General features: G+C 46.3%; 1 protein-coding gene across 1 annotated transcript in view; it reads left to right on the top strand.

Moving 5' to 3' along the window:
* The window catches only part of SLC38A1 (solute carrier family 38 member 1), a 37,929-nt gene extending 37,424 nt beyond the window's left edge, over nucleotides 1-505 (top strand). The window contains exon 16 of the mRNA XM_068401999.1: nucleotides 404-505. Coding sequence (XP_068258100.1) covers nucleotides 404-505 — 102 coding nt within the window. The remainder of the gene's footprint in view (nucleotides 1-403) is intronic.
* Nucleotides 506-19,235: the final 18,730 nt, after the last annotated feature.

Genomic DNA, 19,235 nt, shown 5'->3' with positions numbered 1-19,235 from the left:
CATGTTTCACTTGTGGCTCCATCCACAGACCCCAAAATAAAAGGGCTGAACTTCGATGGACGCGTATCTGATGGGAAGAGTATACTTATTTCTGTGAGGCTTTGAAAAGAGCAGAGCCAATAGGTCCTAAAACCAGACTCACTTAATCCTCTTTAGGGATGATCAGCATTTAACAAGCAAATTGAAAGGAGAAAAAAGCCAGTTTTGGTGTTCAGTGAGTAATTATTAATGACACTAATCTGTTTAATTATCTATGGGTCTTGTCTTTACCAGAAGTGCTATCCCATTTTAGCTGATAACTTTGACACATCACCTTGTAAATCTCCTTAAAAGGAGAAGTTAACATACTTGAATTAATTGTCTTTTCTTTTTATTCATTAATTTTCTCTCCTTTTTGTTCCAGGCTTCTCTTTTCTTGGCACTGGGGATAATGTTTTCCCTAGTGAGCATTCCCTTGGTCATCTATGACTGGGTACAATCAGGAGGCAGTGCCGAAGGCCACTGAAGTTCACCTCTTTCTGAGAAGAAGACACCCCTGTTTGCTACACACCAAAATCGCAACCATCCGTTCTGTTATCTATTCCATCTTTTGTGAGTTTACTCAAATCAAATCCAAATAATGATTATCCAGTACTGAAAATACTGTTATGGGCGTATTTTCTTGCAGAAAACAGACCCATTTTTCCAACAGGCATATTACTCTGTCCCCCAATACTGCATTATGAGATCAGCCTAAAGTCTGTGTTTATTGTCTGTGAGACTATATAAAGCGTTGCTCATAGGAATTCATCACAGTTAATTTGTTTCCCCTCTTCCACCCATGGATTGCATTGTTCTGTTATTATCCTTAGCCCTTCAAGCATAAGCTCTGCTCCTTTAGGGCAGCAGCGCCTGTTGTTATCAGTCCCAACTGGAGTGATGTCAGTTCACACCCTTCCCCCCCCGCCTTTTAGCCAAAACTCTGCTCTCCAATTGTACGCATCCGGTTTGTTGGTTTGTTCGTTTGTTCTGTTGCTGTTCCATGCACCATTTGCCTCACTGGGTTAAGCGTAGCGTTCTGGATACGGGCACAAAAGGCACCATGAGAGCATAAATAAGCTTTGTATAAGTGTAGGTCCTACATCTGGCGCTTCTCTCTGCTGTTCTGGTGGTGGAGCCAGCCCCAGGGCTTGGCCCTTTTGTGGCTTTGGGGAACAGACTTGCGTGTGTGTGTGTCTTTGTCATGGGGTGCAGGGAGCAGGAGAAAGACAGCCACCACCACCAGCCACCGTTCCCCTGGCATACTTAGTTGGAGCCTGACCAGAACTAGACTTGACCCCAAGCCATGAGTACTTGAGCCTGAAGAAAAGCAGACGCTCGGAGATTTCCATAGGAAGTCTGCGTTTTCTTCAGCGTTAAACTGTTTAGTAATGGCCTACTTCTCTCAAAAAAAAAAACCCAGACAAGCTCCAGTTTCATCAAAACCTACGCATTTAATCATACCTCATGCCTTTTCCATTCTGGGATTCATTTGTACATACCTTGTAGAGACTGGCTCCTCTCTTGTGTCTTATCCTCCTCCCACTGATGTCAGCAGGGTTTGTGACAGCAGCAGGAGCAGGATTTGACTCACCCTGCCAAACTACTGGATTTCTAATGGAAACTGAAATCTGTAACATTTCTTTAAACAAACAGAAACACTTTTTATATTTTAAATGTTTTATTTACATTTCTCATTGATTCTCCATAACAATTAAAGACAAGACATTCGATTACTACTAGCAAAAACACTGTAACTTGCATCTGTTGTCCACAAAATAAGCGTTTGCCTAATGCCTTATAGCTGGTGTAGAGAACTACTTGTAGAGACTCAAACGCTAAGCAGGTGATTGTTAACCATCCTGAGCAGACATCTTCTATTAGTGCAGTGCCAGCAGCATAAACATGTTCACTTTGTGTCATTCACCATGTGAGCTAAAAAGTGTCTCAAAACATGAACCCGGCTCCCACTGAAAGAACCAATGGCTAAAGGGAGCCCTGCTTCACACCCAAGGGCTGAGCAATGTGCTCCAGCCATACCTGTCAATATGCAGTGATCCTCTTGTTCCCAGTAGCTGGTTCATTGCCAGCTCCCATTGTAACTGTGGAAGGAGACTGTCATCAGCTGTGAGGAACCTGTCATTGCAGCTTGCTCTTTTTAAGGTTAGGGATGGCAAATTCGGGATCTTGGGATTTCTGTGAGCTATTGAATTGCCTCAGTTGCCATTGCCTTGTCCTACATGGCTGGAAGTTACTGATAGTTGAGACCACAGAGCACTTCTCAGGACCTTGAAAGTTGGTTTCTGAGGGTAGCATCCAGAGAGGTTAGTTTGGGGCCTTCCTTGGAATTTGGGCATCGAGATGCGGTGTTCATGCTGCAGAAACTAAACCTATTAAACCTAGACTTCTGGATCTGTACCTCAGCCTAGGCAGTGAGGTACCAGGCTCTGCTGATACTCCAGTGTGATCCAGAAATAAGGCAGAGTGGACTCTGCAGGCTGCCCAAGTCCTCAGAGTAGCAGTAAGAACAAAACTGGAAGCCACCTCCCAGGCGAAGTGACCTACTAGACTGCAGAGCAGGGTTCCCTTAGTCTGTCCTCTGCCTGCCCCCTCAGGCCTTCCCTCACAGGCTCCCAGCAAGGTCTCTGGTGCAGCATCCTTCCTCCCAAGCAGCCCCCAGCCCAGCATTTTAGCACATGAACCTCTGAGCTACCTGGGATCCCTGGGCTGAGGCAGCTTATACTTTCTGGTGGTTGGTCTCAAACCCTTGCCTGTGATGGTGCAGGTCACCAATTCTCTCTGTGCCATCTCTTTATGGGACTGATCCCTGCCATGATTCACAGAGAAGAAGTCCATACCATAGCCTACGAGCCCAGGTGCTAGTGAAGCTCTGGAGAGAACCCGTGCTTGGTTTCTATCATCTCCTCACCACTTGTTCCAGGCATCTTCCTGACTCTGGGTGTAGTTTGTGGCTCCCCTTTCACACACACCGAGCTCTCCATAGTAGCTGCAGCAGGAGCCCAGCATCTCACTCCGTTTTCTGACTCAGCTTTCTGGGGTTGCGTTTTAGGTTTCGAGGTGCCTTATAATCTCTCTGGATCTCATCCCAAAAAACCTAACTCAGACCTGAGAATACTGTACAGTGTTATTGTCCTCAAAATGCTCCAGGGCTCTCCTGCTTTCTTCCCCCCTTTATCCTTCTTCTACTACTGATTTATGAGCAGTGCAGCTCTGTGCATCAGGGGGTTGTGAGAGAGGAGATCATGGGAGCGACTTTCAAATAGCCAGGTAGGAGCCAGAAGTCTGATCTGCTGCACAGGGTCCCAGCAAGGCCACAACTGTGACATCTCCCTTCCACCCCACCCCCCAAATAATCTGTAGTCTCGTGTTTAAAATACCAGTCATTGAGTTTTGGCACCCAGCTTCCTTCAACTGGAAGGGCTGTTGAGTGACTGATTGCTCCTCGCATTTTCCTAAATCTCCTCCATCGCGATCTCTCTCTCCTCTTTGTTATTCTGCCGCCTTCTTGTTCCCAGTTTATTTGTATGCTGGAGTTTTACTGGATAAATGGGAGAAGAATGAGCTGGGTGTGTGCACAGAGTGAAATTACCCGAGGTACTGGACCATCGAAGCATATCTTAGATACTGAAAAATAGATACCCAAAATATTAAGTCTTTAAACAGACACTGTTTCTGGGTCTCTGAAAAAAAAAAAAAAAAAAAAAAAAGAGGGAATTTTGTTTAGATATTGATTTACTGGCATCATATTTATAGATATTTATGGAAAGGAATCATGTGTTTATTGATGTCTGTGGTAATGAACGTGAAATAACGTGCTTTTTGTTTTCTCATCAGGTTTATACATTCTTAACAGAATGCAATAGACCCTGCTGTAACTGTCAACATCAGTGATGGATGACAATATTTGTATGAGGTTATCTGTAAAATGTACTGCTGTTATTCAGTTCATTTGAAATAGTGAACTTGTAGCCAACGATGTACGAGTCCCACATTTTAGCTAGGATTTTAAGAGCACACTGAAATGCTGTAGGAGTTTCTCTGTTGTTAAATTAATAGGATCCAGAGTACCGTATCTACTTAGTAGGTGGTAGCATGCTTTCTTTTCATAGAGAGTTTATCACTATTGTGAGCACTGCAAATGTCATAGACTGGATGAAAAATTGCTCCTAATAAATAGACAAAATACTTTAAAATTCTTGTTTGCATAATTGCAACAATTGAGTGGTGAGGGACAAGGAAGGACTAATTAGAAGCAGGGGCTCCTAATAAGGTCGTAGGAGTTAATCCTACACTTGCAAGATGGCCTTGCTGCCTCTCCTAGTCCATAGCACATTGCAAAGAAAATAGTCATGAGCTTAAAGAACCCTTACGGTCGCAGAACACACCTGCCCTTCTCTGTTCGATGGCAAATGCCTACTAAGTAAAACACAGTAAATTGTTATTTGGGAGCAGTATCTCAGGAGCAGTGACCTCTCTGGGTGATGCTCCTGGTCAGAGGGCCAATGCCAAATCTGTGCACCGGCACAGACCTTTTGTAGGGCTGACAGGGACCGAGTGGTGCCCGGCCTGTGCACAGGCCCAGGGCAGAACGGCCGGTCTCATCCTGCAAGGTCAGGGATGGGGATGCCCATCCGCTCCCGAGGCTGCTTTCCTGAGCCACATACCAACCCATAGCTTGTGCTCCACTTGCGATAGGTCACACGTGCAAACGCAGGTTGGATGATAGATGGGTTGGGTCTGTACATCTGCCTTACAATGCATAAGCACCACAGCTCTCTCTGATATTGAGTACTAACAGTTAACAATTAATGGTATCTCTAGTTTCTCTTTAAACGAATATGTTTCTTTGCTTGAACCTTACATTAAGGCTAAAGAGCATCTCGGTCAAAACAAAACTCTTTCCATGTGGTGGTGTCCCACCTCCAGTCCTACCGTCCCACCCCAGTGCCTATAGGAGAAAGGCACAGCAGAATGTACTCAGCTCCATCAGCAGCTCCATGAGAAGGCTTTATCGCCTGCCGCCAGAGTGCTTGCTTAAACAATTCCCCAGAGCCCTTGGCGTCAGAAAAAAATACTTATTTCCTATAACCTACACAAAGAATGTTTTATTTGTATCTAATGTACGGATTTCTGTAACAAACTGTGAAAAAAAAAAAAGATAATGAATTAATAAAAAAGTACAGGGCTGGAAAGGTCGAGAATTCACAAATTGTTTCATGCCTATGTTTCTGAAGACAAATCTATGCAGTTGTGTTGTATTGTAGGAAATTTCATTTTTATGTACATATATATATTGTAAATAAATAGGATGCTGTATATTTTTGCAGTTGTTTATCCCTTATGATATAGAAGTGTTAAGATAGGCTCTGCATATTAAGAATAATTTTAATAGAAATACAAATACTTTAGCTTCTGACTTAGCAAAATGTATACCCTTTCCTTTCTCACGAGAGTTAACAAGTTAAATCCTAAACTTAAAATTATAATTACATCGCTAATGTAACAAGAAAAAGAGAAGTAAAAGGTCCAATGAAATTGCTAGGATTAATTTCTGTGCATGACTCCCTGTTCTCTCAATGGCAAGTTGGCCAGTCTTCCTGCTGGGTAAAGTATCTCCCTTGTAAAGGGCCCCTTTGGTACCTCTTACCTCCTCAGCTGAGGTCAGGTTATAATAAAGTGCTGAAAAGGGTTTATGCAGAAACCAGAGCAAACTGCAGCCAGCAATGTGACCCAGCATTATGCCATGTTGTATTCAGGCGTGTATTAACTCAACTAGTACAAACAGAAGTCAGGGCAGGACTTCTGCATTGCCATTTTGAGCCATCAGAAATGCCTGTAGTTCAGAAAAAAAAAAGTAATAAAAGCCAGGGGTGGGCAGCAACCAGAGCAATTCGTGCTGTTTCTAGCCCTCTCCCTTCCTGCAGAGTCCTGTGGCTGCTCCTTCTCCGCAGACCCAGGCACGCTGCTATCATGCGACCAAAACACTAGCATCTGAAGCTGCCAAGAGCATCCCTGGCCAGGGACCGGTTCCACATCCCATCCTATGAACAGGCAGACGCCAGCATTTTGGTCGTAGGATAGCTGCGTGTCCAGGGTGGGGATAATGGGAAGGGAGGTTTTGTATGTCCTAAGAGTGCCTCCATCAAGAGCTTGGAGTAGACTTTCTCGCTGGAAAAGCATGGAAACATGCTTTTTCAGGATTGCTGAAAAACAGAGGTTGAGAAATGCATCTAAAAATAATTGTATTTTTTTTTCCATGTTTACTTTATGGTCTTGGATGAAAATGAAACTTGAAATAATGTTTGCTTTCACCATGAGCACAAATATGAGGAAAAAACCTAGATGCAGTCACTTCTACAGAGCTTTTCAAATTAATACAAGTGTATGTTTTGTTTTCAGTGTTATAGCCAACAAAATATAAACTGTAAAGGTATTTTTCCACAAGACTTGAACTTTAACTTGTTTATAGAAACCTGTTTTTAGTGTCCCAAGGTATGTTAAGGCTCACCCAGATCCAGTATAAACAATACTGTTTGAATGATGTATGCTTGATACGAGTTCGTCTCTAGTAGATTGTTGAAGTGAGTCAATGACATTTTGCTCCTGCTAACATCACCATACTTTGTGCTGCTCATATCCAAATAAACAATGCAGATTTTCAGTTTCTGTGTGTAAATAAAAAAAAAATGTATTGAGTTCTATAATCTCTCTGTTACCTCTATAGTTTTTAAACATTAAAATTGTGATCTAAACTGATGTCGGGGCCATACTCGTTCTTCCAAAGGGATGACTATATATCATTATAATGCCTTAAACAGCACGTGCTCACAGAATCACAGAATCAACCAGGTTGGAAGAGACCTCAGGGATCATCGAGTCCAACCGTTGCCCTGACACCACCCTGTCAACTAGACCATGGCACTAGGTGCCATGTCCAGTCTTTTCTTAAACACATCCAGAGATGGTGACTCCACCACCTCCCTGGGCAGCCCATTCCAATGTCTAATAACCCTTTCTGAAAAGAAATTCTTCCTAATGTCCAACCTGAACCTCCCCTGGCGAAGCTTGAGGCTGTGCCCTCTTGTCCTATCGCTAGTTGCCCAGGAGAAGAGGCCAACTCCCACTTCACTACAACCTCCCTTCAGGTAGTTGTAGAATGCAATAAGGTCACCTCTGAGCCTCCTCTTCTCCAGACTAAACAACCCCAGCTCCCTCAGCCGTTCCTTGTAGGTCAGACCCTCCAGACCCTTCACCAGCTTGGTCGCCCTCCTCTGGACTCGCTCCAACACCTCAACATCTTTCTTGAAGTGCGGGGCCCAGAACGGGACACAGTATTCAAGGTGCGGCCTCACCAGTGCCGAGTACAGAGGGACGATCACTTCCCTAGACCGGCTGGCTACACTATTCTTAATAGAGGCCAGGATGCCATTGGCCTTCTTGGCTACCTGGGCACACTGCTGGCTCATGTTTAGCCGGCTCTTGATCAGCACCCCCAAGTCTCTTTCCGCCGGGCCGCTTTCTAACCACTCTTCCCCCAGCCTGTAGCGCTGCATGGGGTTGTTGTGGCCAAAGTGTAAGACCCGGCACTTCACAGAATGTTAGGGGGGGATTGGAAGGGACCTCGAAGGATCATCTAGTCCAATCCCCCTGCCGGAGCAGAATTACCTAGATCGTATCACACAGGAACGCGTCCAGGCGGGTTTTGAACGTCTCCAGAGAAGGAGACTCCACAACCTCTCTGGGCAGCCTGTTCCAGTGTTCGGTTACCCTCACCGTAAAGAAGTTTTTCCTCATATTTATGTGGAACCTCCTGTGTTCCAGCTTGCACCCATTGCCCCTTGTCTTGTCAATGGATGTCACTGAGAAGAGCCTGGCTCCAGCCTCATGACACTTGACCTTTACATATTTATGAACATTAATGAGGTCACCCCTCAGTCTCCTCCAAGCTAAAGAGACCCAGCTCCCTCAGCCTCTCCTCATAAGGGAGATGTTCCACCCCCTTAATCATCTTGTTCTTGTTGAACATCGTGCCGTTGGTCTCGGCCCATCTATCTAACCTGTCCAGATCCCTCTGTAGGGCCTTCCTACCCTCCAGCAGATCGACACTCCCACCCAGCTTGGTGTCATCTGCAAATTTACTGAAGGTGCACTCAATCCCTACGTCTAGATCATCTATAAAGATATTGAACAACACCGGCCCCAGAACTGAGCCCTGGGGGACACCGCTAGTGACCGGCCGCCAGTTGGACTTTGCCCCATTCACCACCACTCTCTGGGCTCGGCCATCCAGCCAGTTTTTAACCCATCGAGTCCACCCATCCAAGCCCCGGGCAGCCAGTTTGTCTAGGAGGATGCTGGGAGAGACAGTGTCGAATGCCTTACTGAAGTCTAGATAGACTACATCCACAGCCCTGCCCTCATCTACTAAGCGGGTCACTTGGTCATAGGAGGAGACCAGGTTGGTCAAGCAGGACCTGCCTTTCATGAATCCATGTTGGCTGGCCCCGATGCCCCAATTGTCCTGCATGTGCTGTGTAATGGCACTCAGGATGATCTGTTCCATCACCTTGCCTGGCACCGAGGTCAGGCTGATAGGCCTATAGTTCCCTGGATCATCCTTCCGACCCTTCTTGTAGATGGGCGTTACATTTGCTAATTTCCAGTCAGCTGGAACTTCTCCAGTTAACCAGGACTGCCAGTAGATAATAGAGAGTGGTTTGGCAAGTTCATTTGCCAGTTCCTTCATTACTCTGGGGTGAATCCCATCCGGGCCCATAGCCTTGTGGGTGTCCAACTGGCGCAGCAGGTCACTAACCATCTCCTCCTGGATTACGGGGGGTTCACACAGCCCCCCGTCCCTAACTTCAGGCTCTGGGGGCCGAGTCTCGTGAGGACAACCGGTCTTGACATTAAAGACCGAGGCAAAGAAGGCATTGAGCACCTCTGCCTTTTCCTCATCCCCTGACACTACACTACCCTCCTCATTCAGCAAGTGGTGGAGGCTCTCCTTGACCCTCCTTTTGCTCCTCGCTCTTACACGTATTTTCACTGAGCTCAGGGCATGCAGCTCTTGCAAAACCAACTCTATTAGACTCGGTGGAGTATATAGAGTAAAACATCAATACATGGCTATGGAGCATTAATATAAAGTTTCTGATAGAGTTTTAGAGGGTCCTGAAGCCGGGGTGTATGTTCACCACAGACTGGCGTTGCTGAAGACGACAGCATTTCTCAAGCTCAGTGCTTGTTTCTGCCTGTTCCCTGAAGACTGTCAGTGCCCACCGGTCTGTTTCAGAGCCACATCAGGCGGTTTAGCTTTAAGGGCTGCTGTTAGAGTTGGGTTTGAGTTCAGATGCCAAACTGATGCCTGGAGTGGCTAAACACCTGCTGGACCTTCTGTGCTGCCGAAGCAGAAGCTGTTAGCAGATGGATGAGAAGGATACCCAAGGACAGTAATGTCTTAAGCATTCTCAGCTAGATCTGCCAAAGCGCCTCTGTCAAAGCCTTAGTGGGTCTGGGAAATGCTAACTTTTTGCTCTTGACGACTAATTTTACTAGTGCTCAGGGTGTAGTGACCACTTACAAAAAGACCTCTTGGCTAGAGTCCTAGACACATGACTGAATAGCTGACTTGACCGAACAGAATGAGTACAGCCCACACCTTTGTGGCACAGTTCCCCGGGTCCCTCTGCAGGAGAAGTGATGGGAGGATTTATGTATCAGAGGATCCTTGGCAAGCCTTTGCCTGGTCTCCAAGCCCAGGGAAATGTCTTGAAGCCATAATCCTGGGAGCACAGAGGTACAAGCTTCTGCACTGACATGGTCTAATAGCCTCTCCTCTTTGGGCATACCCACGTCTCTACCCAGCCAAGAATAATCATCTCAAAGCCATACCTTAAAACACAGGAACATGGGTTGTGGAGCAGAGGAAAGAGGAGAAGCTATATTTCTTTTCTTCCTTGCCTGCAGAGACAACAACAAACATCTGTTGCTTTCTGCAGTGCAGTGTGACAGCTTCACCTGAAGCTCACCGTAAGCCACACAGCCAAAGAAAGAAAGACCAACCTCCTTTCCAGCCACAAACTTCTACCTTTGGTTTGGCTTGGTCTTCATGTATCCCCAAGGTTAGCCAGATCTCTGAGTTCATCTGAGGAGTCCTCACTGTGGGTGGAAAAAAAAGGAAAATTACCTAGGGCAAGCTCTGCCTGAGGGAAGAGACCCCCTGTTTCATTCAAGTGGGGTCTTAGTTTGACTTAAGTTTGTGTGAAATTGCAGTTAGTCTTCACGCTGAAGCCCAAATTCAGCCCACTGTTGTTGTCTCATTCCCCACTGTGCCAAGAGCTGGTAGTAAGCACTCACACCAATTTTAAGTGTGGAGAAAGCAGAGATGGTAGGAGCAGGGATGAGTGGTAAGTCCATTTATATCCTTTATAATCACAGACCCCTGATAAACTGCACATGGGCTTCACTTCTTACACCCTGTTCTCTTCAGACCCACGCAGGACAGCAGCACCATTTGCTTTGCAGTCAGCTGTGTTAGCAATCTCTGGCTGAAATATTGACCTCACACAGACCAGTGTTACGTTGTGGTTAGACAGAAGTTTTCAGGCAGCCTGGCATCTGTATTTTGCAAATATTAAATGCCATGCATTTCTCTTTCAACTTACAGTTACGGAAAATGGAGTCTTTTAAAGCTGTTGGTGTTATACGGCTAAATGCCATGGCGCTGGCAAGGGACGGTGCTGCTGGCGTAATGTGCCTCAGCCGTGCCGTGTCCCACTGCTTGAAAAACATTAGGTTATTTGGATTCTTGGAAAAGGGTGTAGTTCAGCTGAGGCTTAAACAATAGGGCTAGGAAAGTAAACTGTGACGGGCTGGGGTGGCACAGGCCAGCCCTGTCTGAGAGCCAATCCACAGAGCAAAGCCACCTTGTGAGGCTGATGGTGGTGCCTGGCTGACTGCTGCCCTCTTCAAGATCCCTGTGCTATGGGCCCATGGAGGCTGCTGCCCTGGAAGAATGGAGGGAAGTGTATTATCAACAGGAGCCAGAACATACCCCGGAGTCAAGAATGACAACAAGGATGGCAACAAACCTTGTGCCTCTAGAGGTGTTTGACAGTGATCAGAGAGGTGAAAACAAAGTATCAGATGCAGGAGCATCTGTGGCTGCTATTTCCCCTCTCCAGGCTTGTGCCATGAGCTCATGCTGGTAAGCGGCTGACGAGGATGAGAGGAAAGGGTCTCTTGGCCAAATGTCTCCCCAGCCACCAGGACCAGCCTTCTGGAGCAACCTGCGTGTTCCTGGATGTGCAGCCTGCCGCAGAGGTGCAGCGAGCGTGGGGCTGAGCAATACCTCCGGAGGAGCCAAGTGCGTAGAGGACAAAAAAGCAGTTGTTCTACCCTGGGTAATTATAAAGGAGCGCAGCGGAGTTAGGCGCCAAGGTATTGGAAAGTGTTATGATAACAAAGAAATTCATGAAGAGGGTGGAGAAATTTTTACGACGTGAGATCAGATTAATGACCTGTACAACGGCTGCAGTAAAAACAGCAGCGTACAGATGCTACAACATTTGTAGAACACATTTCCTCAAACCATAATCAAAGCCTGTAATTTACTGGGATGTTAAAAAGAAAGAAAAAAAAAGAAAATTATATGTTCAGTGACAAAGCCACTTCCTGCAGACTCTGAAGTCTCCTCGGGCTTTGTGCAGGCAACAGTTCCCACTAGTATTTTTTACATGAAAGCTGGATCTCCTATTAATTTTCAGATACCATTTGTAGATAATCAGAGAAGTACCAGATGCTGGAGAAACAACTTCCCTGACATAACGAGGAATTATATATCTCTTGCAATTAGATCATCATAAAATGAAAGGAAAACAGGCATCAGTCTGCTGTTCTCGCATCCAGTGGCATTTAAACAATGAGCGCAGTGGCTGTTACTCGTGCTGGCAGGCCTCCAGCAGTGCTTTGAAAAGGCGGCGTGGCCTCTCTGTAAATTGATAAACAATCTTGTCGAGCAACAGGCAGAGGAACATTCGAGCCTTTGTTAAATTTTGACTCAAGTGGAGCACTAATTGGCATCTTTCCGGGCAGAACAAACAGGGTCAACTTCTCCGCTTTCCAGAGGCAGATTATTTTAACCAGAATCCGCAGTCCTTGCAGCTAATGCAATAAAACCCAGGAATGCGGGTACTAAGGGATGCAGAAATTGTTTGTTTTCTTAACGAGTTCTGGCAGTGAAAACAATCAAACTCAGTTGGCGAAAAAGCTTGAATAACTGAGCTGTAGCTGCGCTGATGGCTTCAAAGCACACTCAATATCGCTACAAAAGCAGACATGTCATCTTCACATGGGATACTGATTTCCTAGTGTAAATGTGATCACTGACTGTACCACTTAGGACTAATTTTATCCGGAGAGAGGATCACATTCTCACCTCTGCTCTGGGACGAGGAACAGAGAATGGCCTGAAATCTTTTGTATGGGGCCACCAGTGCCTGCCAAGATGCAGAGTTCTCCCTGGTGAGTGGGAAGTGTGCTCAGACACACACGTGCCACCTCATTAGCTTCCTTCATTCAGTGCTCCAGCATGTCCCTGCCTCCTTCAGATTACACTGGGGGAGTCCTCAGCTCTTGCTGGGACTCATGCTCTGGTCAGTCACAAGGAGAAAGCTTCGCAGCTGACCAGAGCATGAGTCTCACCAAGCAAAATCACAGAATCACAGAATCAGAGAAGATGCACCCCATGCAGTTTGCAAACCCCAGGCAGGCAGCTAAAGCACTGAGCAAGGGGGGTGGCACTACAACACACCAGGCAAAGACGTCACCAACACCTTGACTTCTCTGGGGACAATCTCACTATCCTAAAAAGAGAGGACAGTTATAAATCACTTCATTCGATTAAGAACAAGTCTATATTTACATTACCACCCTCTATCAAGCACAAGAGACCACTAGTCCTGTTTACTGCAGAAATAACCCGTACTTCCTCTGAGGGCATCTGAACACCACTCTGAGGGCTTGGGACAGTTGTCTAAAACTGGAAAGATTTTTTTAATCTTGGTGTTTACAAACAGGCCAGATGCCAGTAAACAAAATAGGTCAAAAATAATTCTAGAAAACATCTCTTACAACACACTCTTTCCCTACCCACCTGCCTCTGAGAAAACAGTGTGGTTAGAACAGCTGAGCAACAAAAACAACATGCACAAAGAGCAGGACTCATCAAAGGCAGCTCTGAGAGGTGTACTTTTCATGAGGGGACAGACATGACGAGGGCATTTCTGACACAAGAAGAACATGCAGTGTGTCCAACTCCACTACTTTATAGGTGCTGTTTCAGTGGACCTCCGGAAGTGCTCCACCAAAGGCAGTATCATACCAGCAGACAGCTGGCAACATCTCTGCTACCTTGCTGGGGAAGTACTAACTTTGGGATGTCCTATGGCTCAAAGCTGTATGGCACCCACACACAAATGCTGTACATTTTCAAAAAATTAAGAGCTAATTAACTGCTAACAAGGATGCCACTCAGAGGGCTGAGTTTTACGAGCAAAGAAATTTAGCCACAAAGATCTTGGGTTGGTACAGAGCTTATTTCACAAAGGTGACTAGCAGCCACCACCAAGTGGTAGGAACACTACTGAAAAGGACCAGACTAATTTACTAATTAGATACACAGAGCTACTCCCAGGCAACACTTCCACACATATTCCAAGGTTCACAGCCTGCTGTGAAATGATTGAGGTTCACTGTGGTCACTGGAACTAGCCTTAGATTTATATAATCTGGTAAAATTTCACAATCTGAAGAACTGCCTTAATGGGTCTCTACCAAGTTATAGGTGAATTGCTTTGGGGATATGGAGGGGACAAGGGAAATGCTAGGTAGGCTTTAAGACTTTGCATCTTTTATTGCTGAATTATAGCAATTCTATTTTACTGCTTCTAACCTTGGTAAGAAATGAAAAATTATCTCAACCAGCTCTGTAAAAGATGTGGAGAATCAACAAAAACCCAGCAAAATAAATAGCAAAGGATGCCAGCATTGCACTGCTGAGGAAAACATTTTAAGGAATGAGGACTACCCCGATGGAGTTGTAGGGGCTCCAGGTCTTTTAGGGCAACATTATTGCAAATCTCAACTAAGCAAAAAAAAAAAAAAAAAAAGGCAAGTGCAGCTGCAAAGCTCAGTAAAACCCCATCTACTGTGTGAGGCCCAAGCTGTGATGGCTATTGAGAGTTGCACGACTGGGCACCCGAGTCTTCTCTGTTCTTGAGGCAACATTACTTTGCATGGGCACTCATATTTCTAAGCATGTCTTTAGCTATTGCTGCTCTTTGTCCTCATCTCCACAGTCAGCTGAGCAAAAAAATCCTTAGCTGTACGATTCTCTTCTTCCTTGTGGGCTACACGTGCAGACTAACCCCTGACACAAATTTAACATTGGTATCCAAGATCAAGAGGCGAACCAGCACCGACACCAGCGGTTTAGCACTAAGCCGAGAGGCTTTGCAGCAGTACTGCATGCTATAGAAAACACATCTGCTCTCAACTCCAGTGAAACTGGGTCACCAAAACTATTTCCTCTTGCACTGTTGTTTTATATCTGAACAGGCACGAACTGAGGTGTTACTCCAAGTGTACAAGCTCCCGATGTCCTGCAGAACAAATTCACCTCACCTAGCAAGGAAACAAGAGGCAACCACAAGCCTCACTGGTACTCACAGCGTTTTTCGTAGGGTTAGGTCTCATGTTTTGCTTCAACATCTGAAAAAATAGTCATACCACAATGTTAATGTCTGTGTGTCATTTAGCAGCCCAGCTCACATTGCTTGTAATGGCCTGTCCTATCTGCTAGACACCACTGTGTGCATGCTGCTTTTTCTGTTTCAAGTCAGCAGATGGTGCTTTTAGAAGGACTGTCTTCCATCTTTAGTGCTTTAAAGCCAAAGAAGTCTGGTAGACTCTGTAAAGTGATGCTCCAGCAAGCTGCAAGTCACCTGAGAAGCCTAGAAGGGGAGTAAGAGGCGGATGTTGCATGCAGATCCTTAATACCGGTTGAAGTAATGAAAGACCAACAGAGGGTCAGAAAGCTTTGTGTGAAAATATAGGTGCCTTGATGAGCCATGCTTTCATTTTTAGTAATGTGGTGCTCTCTCATCTCAGCATTTTATACCGCTGTTTCTCAGAAGACAGTCTCAAACTGCCCCCAATGTACAACAAGTCAAGATGGTGAAGTCTCTGTGCAACGTATTCTGCAGAGAGGCACAAAACAAGCTGCAAAAGAAGAAAGTGCCCATAAGAGACCCAACATCTCCTCAGAGCTGGCCAGGTGAGGAGCTGTTGGCCAGAAGGCCTGTTCGCCTGCTGTCCTGCACTTGAGGGCCTTGAGGAGGACAGCGGAGGAGAATAAGGCAGCTCAGTTTATTTATTACTCCCTCTTTAAGGCTTCTGTCCTTTTCTGTTTGACTCAGCTGTCGCCCTGTGGTTGGAATTTCAGTGTCAAAAGCTGAGCGATTTGAATGCATTTTAATAATATTAGTAATAATATTATTCATAATACTGTTACACTATGATAATAATTCAGAAAATGTGCATTGTTTATATTTTCAGAATGTGCGTTCCCTCCGCCTTTTTATTGAAAATTATCTTTTTCTTGAGTTTTTACAAAGACCCTGAGCATTTTCTCTCCCCCCTGCCCAGGCAGTGTAGCCGCAGCCGGATTATCGCGGGGGCAGCTCAGACCTGAGGCTCCCCTTCCCCACGCACCGGGGCGACCCTGGGACCCACACTCGCTGCCTGCCTGCTCATAGGGACTGGGCAGGAAGGGCAGAGCCGGCTTCGTGGCCCCCAGCCGAGTTCCCAAACCACGTGAGAGCAAAAGCAACTCACCGCGTGTGCCAGACAGGCTCACTGAACTGTTCCCAAAGTCACGGGGCCGGTGCTAGGGCTGGCCGTCCCGCCTGTCATCCACCCCGTTCTTTTCTTGCCATAATAAACCCATAATTTTTCAGTCATTGCCTTTGTGCTTTCGAGGGACCGCCAGCAGCCTGGCTCCTGTCACGCTGACCGGAGCAAAGCACAGGGACAACATCCTCACACCCATAGCCACCCACACTGCCCTTTTGCTGGGCTGAGCTACCCTCTCCCTGTGGAGCCAGCGACCCATTTAAGGGCTTGCGCTGCTGCGCTGTAACCTGAGTGGCATCAATGATGCTTCCACTTGTCACCTCTGCACCCTGATATTACAATAACAATAATAAAAAACAGATCTATGCAGCTTTCTCAGCTCCTTTGTAATAACTAAGAACTAACACAAACATTACTCTAACATCATTCAAGAAAACCTGTCATAAGTTTTGGTCCACTATGGAAAATATTTCAATAAATGAGAAGTTCTGTATCAGTTTTCTTGCTGTTTTACAGAATAAACCTTGTTAGAAGCATTTTAACTTTAGCCTGGTTGATTGGTGATACTCAATGTGTTTCATAAACCTACCAAAACCCAAAGCAATTGAAATCAAATTAAGGGGTGCTCACTGGATAGTCATACGTAGGGGAAACCACAGAGGGTTGTTAGTCCGAAGCACGTAGAAGTTGGCCAATATGGCTTTCCTGGTATACTGTTGCAGCAAATGACAACACCAAATTGATACTAGGCAGAAGACCAGCCGAAGATCTGCAAACACCATGAAGGAGTTGGCTCTCTACAGTTGTCTTATCTGTGTCTCCTGCAGTTTGTTGTAACACCACTCGCACATGGAAGCAGATGGTACACTACGTACCAATTCACTATGCCTCTCTTTCACAGATTTTTTTTCAGCTCCGTCTGTGCATTTTTATTCAAAAGGGGACCATATGGTCCCTGTGAGGTAGTTTATAAATAATTGTATATTTACAGTAGCAATTGAAACCAAAGTCACATGCTTACCTTCAGGAAGGCAGCTGAAAGTAGCTGGGTACTATAGGGTTTGGAATGATTTCCTCAGTACAGCATAGAAATATGCAATGAATAATTAAACAGAAATTGATTTCACGTGGCCTTCTTGATTGCATTTGTTCTGCTCCTGCTGCAAAACACAGGGTTCCTAATCAGAGCTGGTCGAAGAGAGACGGGGCCATGCACGCTCCAACGGCATCACCTCCATCTGTCATTTGCAGGCTGGAGCAATGATCCTGTGCCCCCGCTCTGCCGGGAGCTGGATTAAGCTCTCGGCGAAGGATGGCCTAGGAAAGATGGTGCTGTCTCACCAGAAGACCCTCCTTTACTTCATCCTTGAAGTCTGTGGGGGCTGGTTTGAGCACCTAGCTCAGCCCTTCTACCAGGAGAGCAGTTTTCCAGGTGCAGGTGGTTGGAGGACAGCAGATATGCAAGTGACCCCCACACTAGTGCCTCCTTCTGCTCGCCCTTCCCCTTCCTCCCCACGTGGCCCTTGACCACACCTTATTTCCATCTCAGCAAAGAGCAAATTTACCTTAAGAAACAAACAACTGCCTGAAGAAACAACATTATTCATGTGAAACCCTAACCTTTTTCAAAGTGGCAGTGACTGAAGTGGGGGCCACCTCTGCCCCTGCTGAATATTTTCAGTACTGCCCTCGTTTTTGCATGTAAAGATTCAAAGGCAAAACTGCCCCTCCCTGATACCAAGGGAGGGTGTGCAAGGTCAGATGGCCCAGATGCTCAGTCTCCCCACTGGGGACAAATTGCCAGAAGAGCTCAGCTCCTGCTTAGGTCAATTTTTAAGAAGCGCCTCACATTGCTATTACTGGCCAGGATATGTCAGTGAGAGCACACCTTCAGCATGAGATCCGGGCTCCTCTGGCCATGAAAAATCCTGTAGTCCAGTTCCTACCTCATTCCCCACCCCTCTGATACAATGGTTTTTGTGCGTCTAAGAATTAATACTGGATAAAAATGAAGATAAAACTGATTCAATCTAGGAAGCAATGTTGTAATTCTCTTTACTTTCCATTCTCTATCGCTTGCACTGCTGATGGGTAACGAGATTTGCTTTTCATCACGATCCTCCGGCTGGATGGCTAAGAAGAGGGCTGCAGGCTGTGCTCTACTGAGCTGGGGGGCAGGATTAGGTGGATTATATTAGATATTAGAAAGAAATTCTTTACTGTGAGGGTGGTGAGACACTGGAACAGGTTGCCCAGAGAAGTTGTGGCTGCCCCCTCCCTGTCTGTGTTTAAGGCCAGGTTGGATGAGGCTTTGAGCAACCTGGTCTAGAGGAAAGGTGTCCCTGCCTGTGGCAGGGGGGTTGGAACTAGATGATCTTTAAGGTCCCTTCCAACCCAAACCATTCTATGATTCTATGATTCTATGATTCTATGATTATGCAAGCAAGACAGCAAAATCAATCATGAACAAAATTTAGGCTTATTCCAGTGTTGTGTTGAACACTGCCTTCTCCCCTTCAGCTTGAGGAGAAACATTGCAGAGATCTGCACAATGATTTGAAAAGTGGCTTTCAGGCACTGCCCCTCCTTACTCCTTCCCAGCTTGATGCTGCCGGCATCTTTTGCTTCAGTTATCCAGCACGTTCATCAGTGCCACATGCAGCAATGTGTGCTGATGTGCTTCTCTCACACAAGGATGAAAGAGAAGTAGTATAATATATACATGCAGTCCCAGCCGATTCTTGAGTCTGCTCCTGAGCTGCTCAGTGATCAGTGAATCTGGATTTGGGCAAGGTGATGGCTTGCCCACCGAGCACGGGGACAAGGACAGCCAGCCCTGGGCCCTCCCGCAGCCACTGTGGGGATGGCACGTGGGGTTTGCAGCGCTCCAGAGACATTTCCACAGATGTCGGGCCTCCGGGGTGCTCCAGCTGTGTGCCTTAAGAAAGCTGGAAGAGGCATCGCCTGGAATGGCTGCTGTTCCGCCACTTCATGAGGTGGTTACAGCAGGGCCCTCTCGCTGCGAGGGCGAGGAGGGCTGCCCGCTGCCTCTGTCCCCACAGCCGCCCATCCTGCCCTTCCCCGTGCCTCGGGTAGGTCACTCTGTGAAAGCACCCGCGGCAGCGTGAGCTGCCACATGGAAAGCCACCCACCAGGGACTCAGCTGGTATCTCCCCACTGCTGGAAGCTTTCTGCACGCTTTCCTTATTTAAAGAGTGAAAAGGGAGTTCTGTTTTCCATTGTTTTTCTTTTCAAGCTTGACAACCAGACCGTTCACGGCA

The sequence above is a fragment of the Nyctibius grandis genome, chromosome 5, assembly GCF_013368605.1.
Source record: "Nyctibius grandis isolate bNycGra1 chromosome 5, bNycGra1.pri, whole genome shotgun sequence".
NCBI classification, from domain to species: Eukaryota; Metazoa; Chordata; class Aves; order Nyctibiiformes; family Nyctibiidae; genus Nyctibius; species Nyctibius grandis.
The sequence above is the reverse complement of the archived record's forward strand: the minus strand, read 5'-3'. Positions and strand labels throughout refer to the sequence as shown.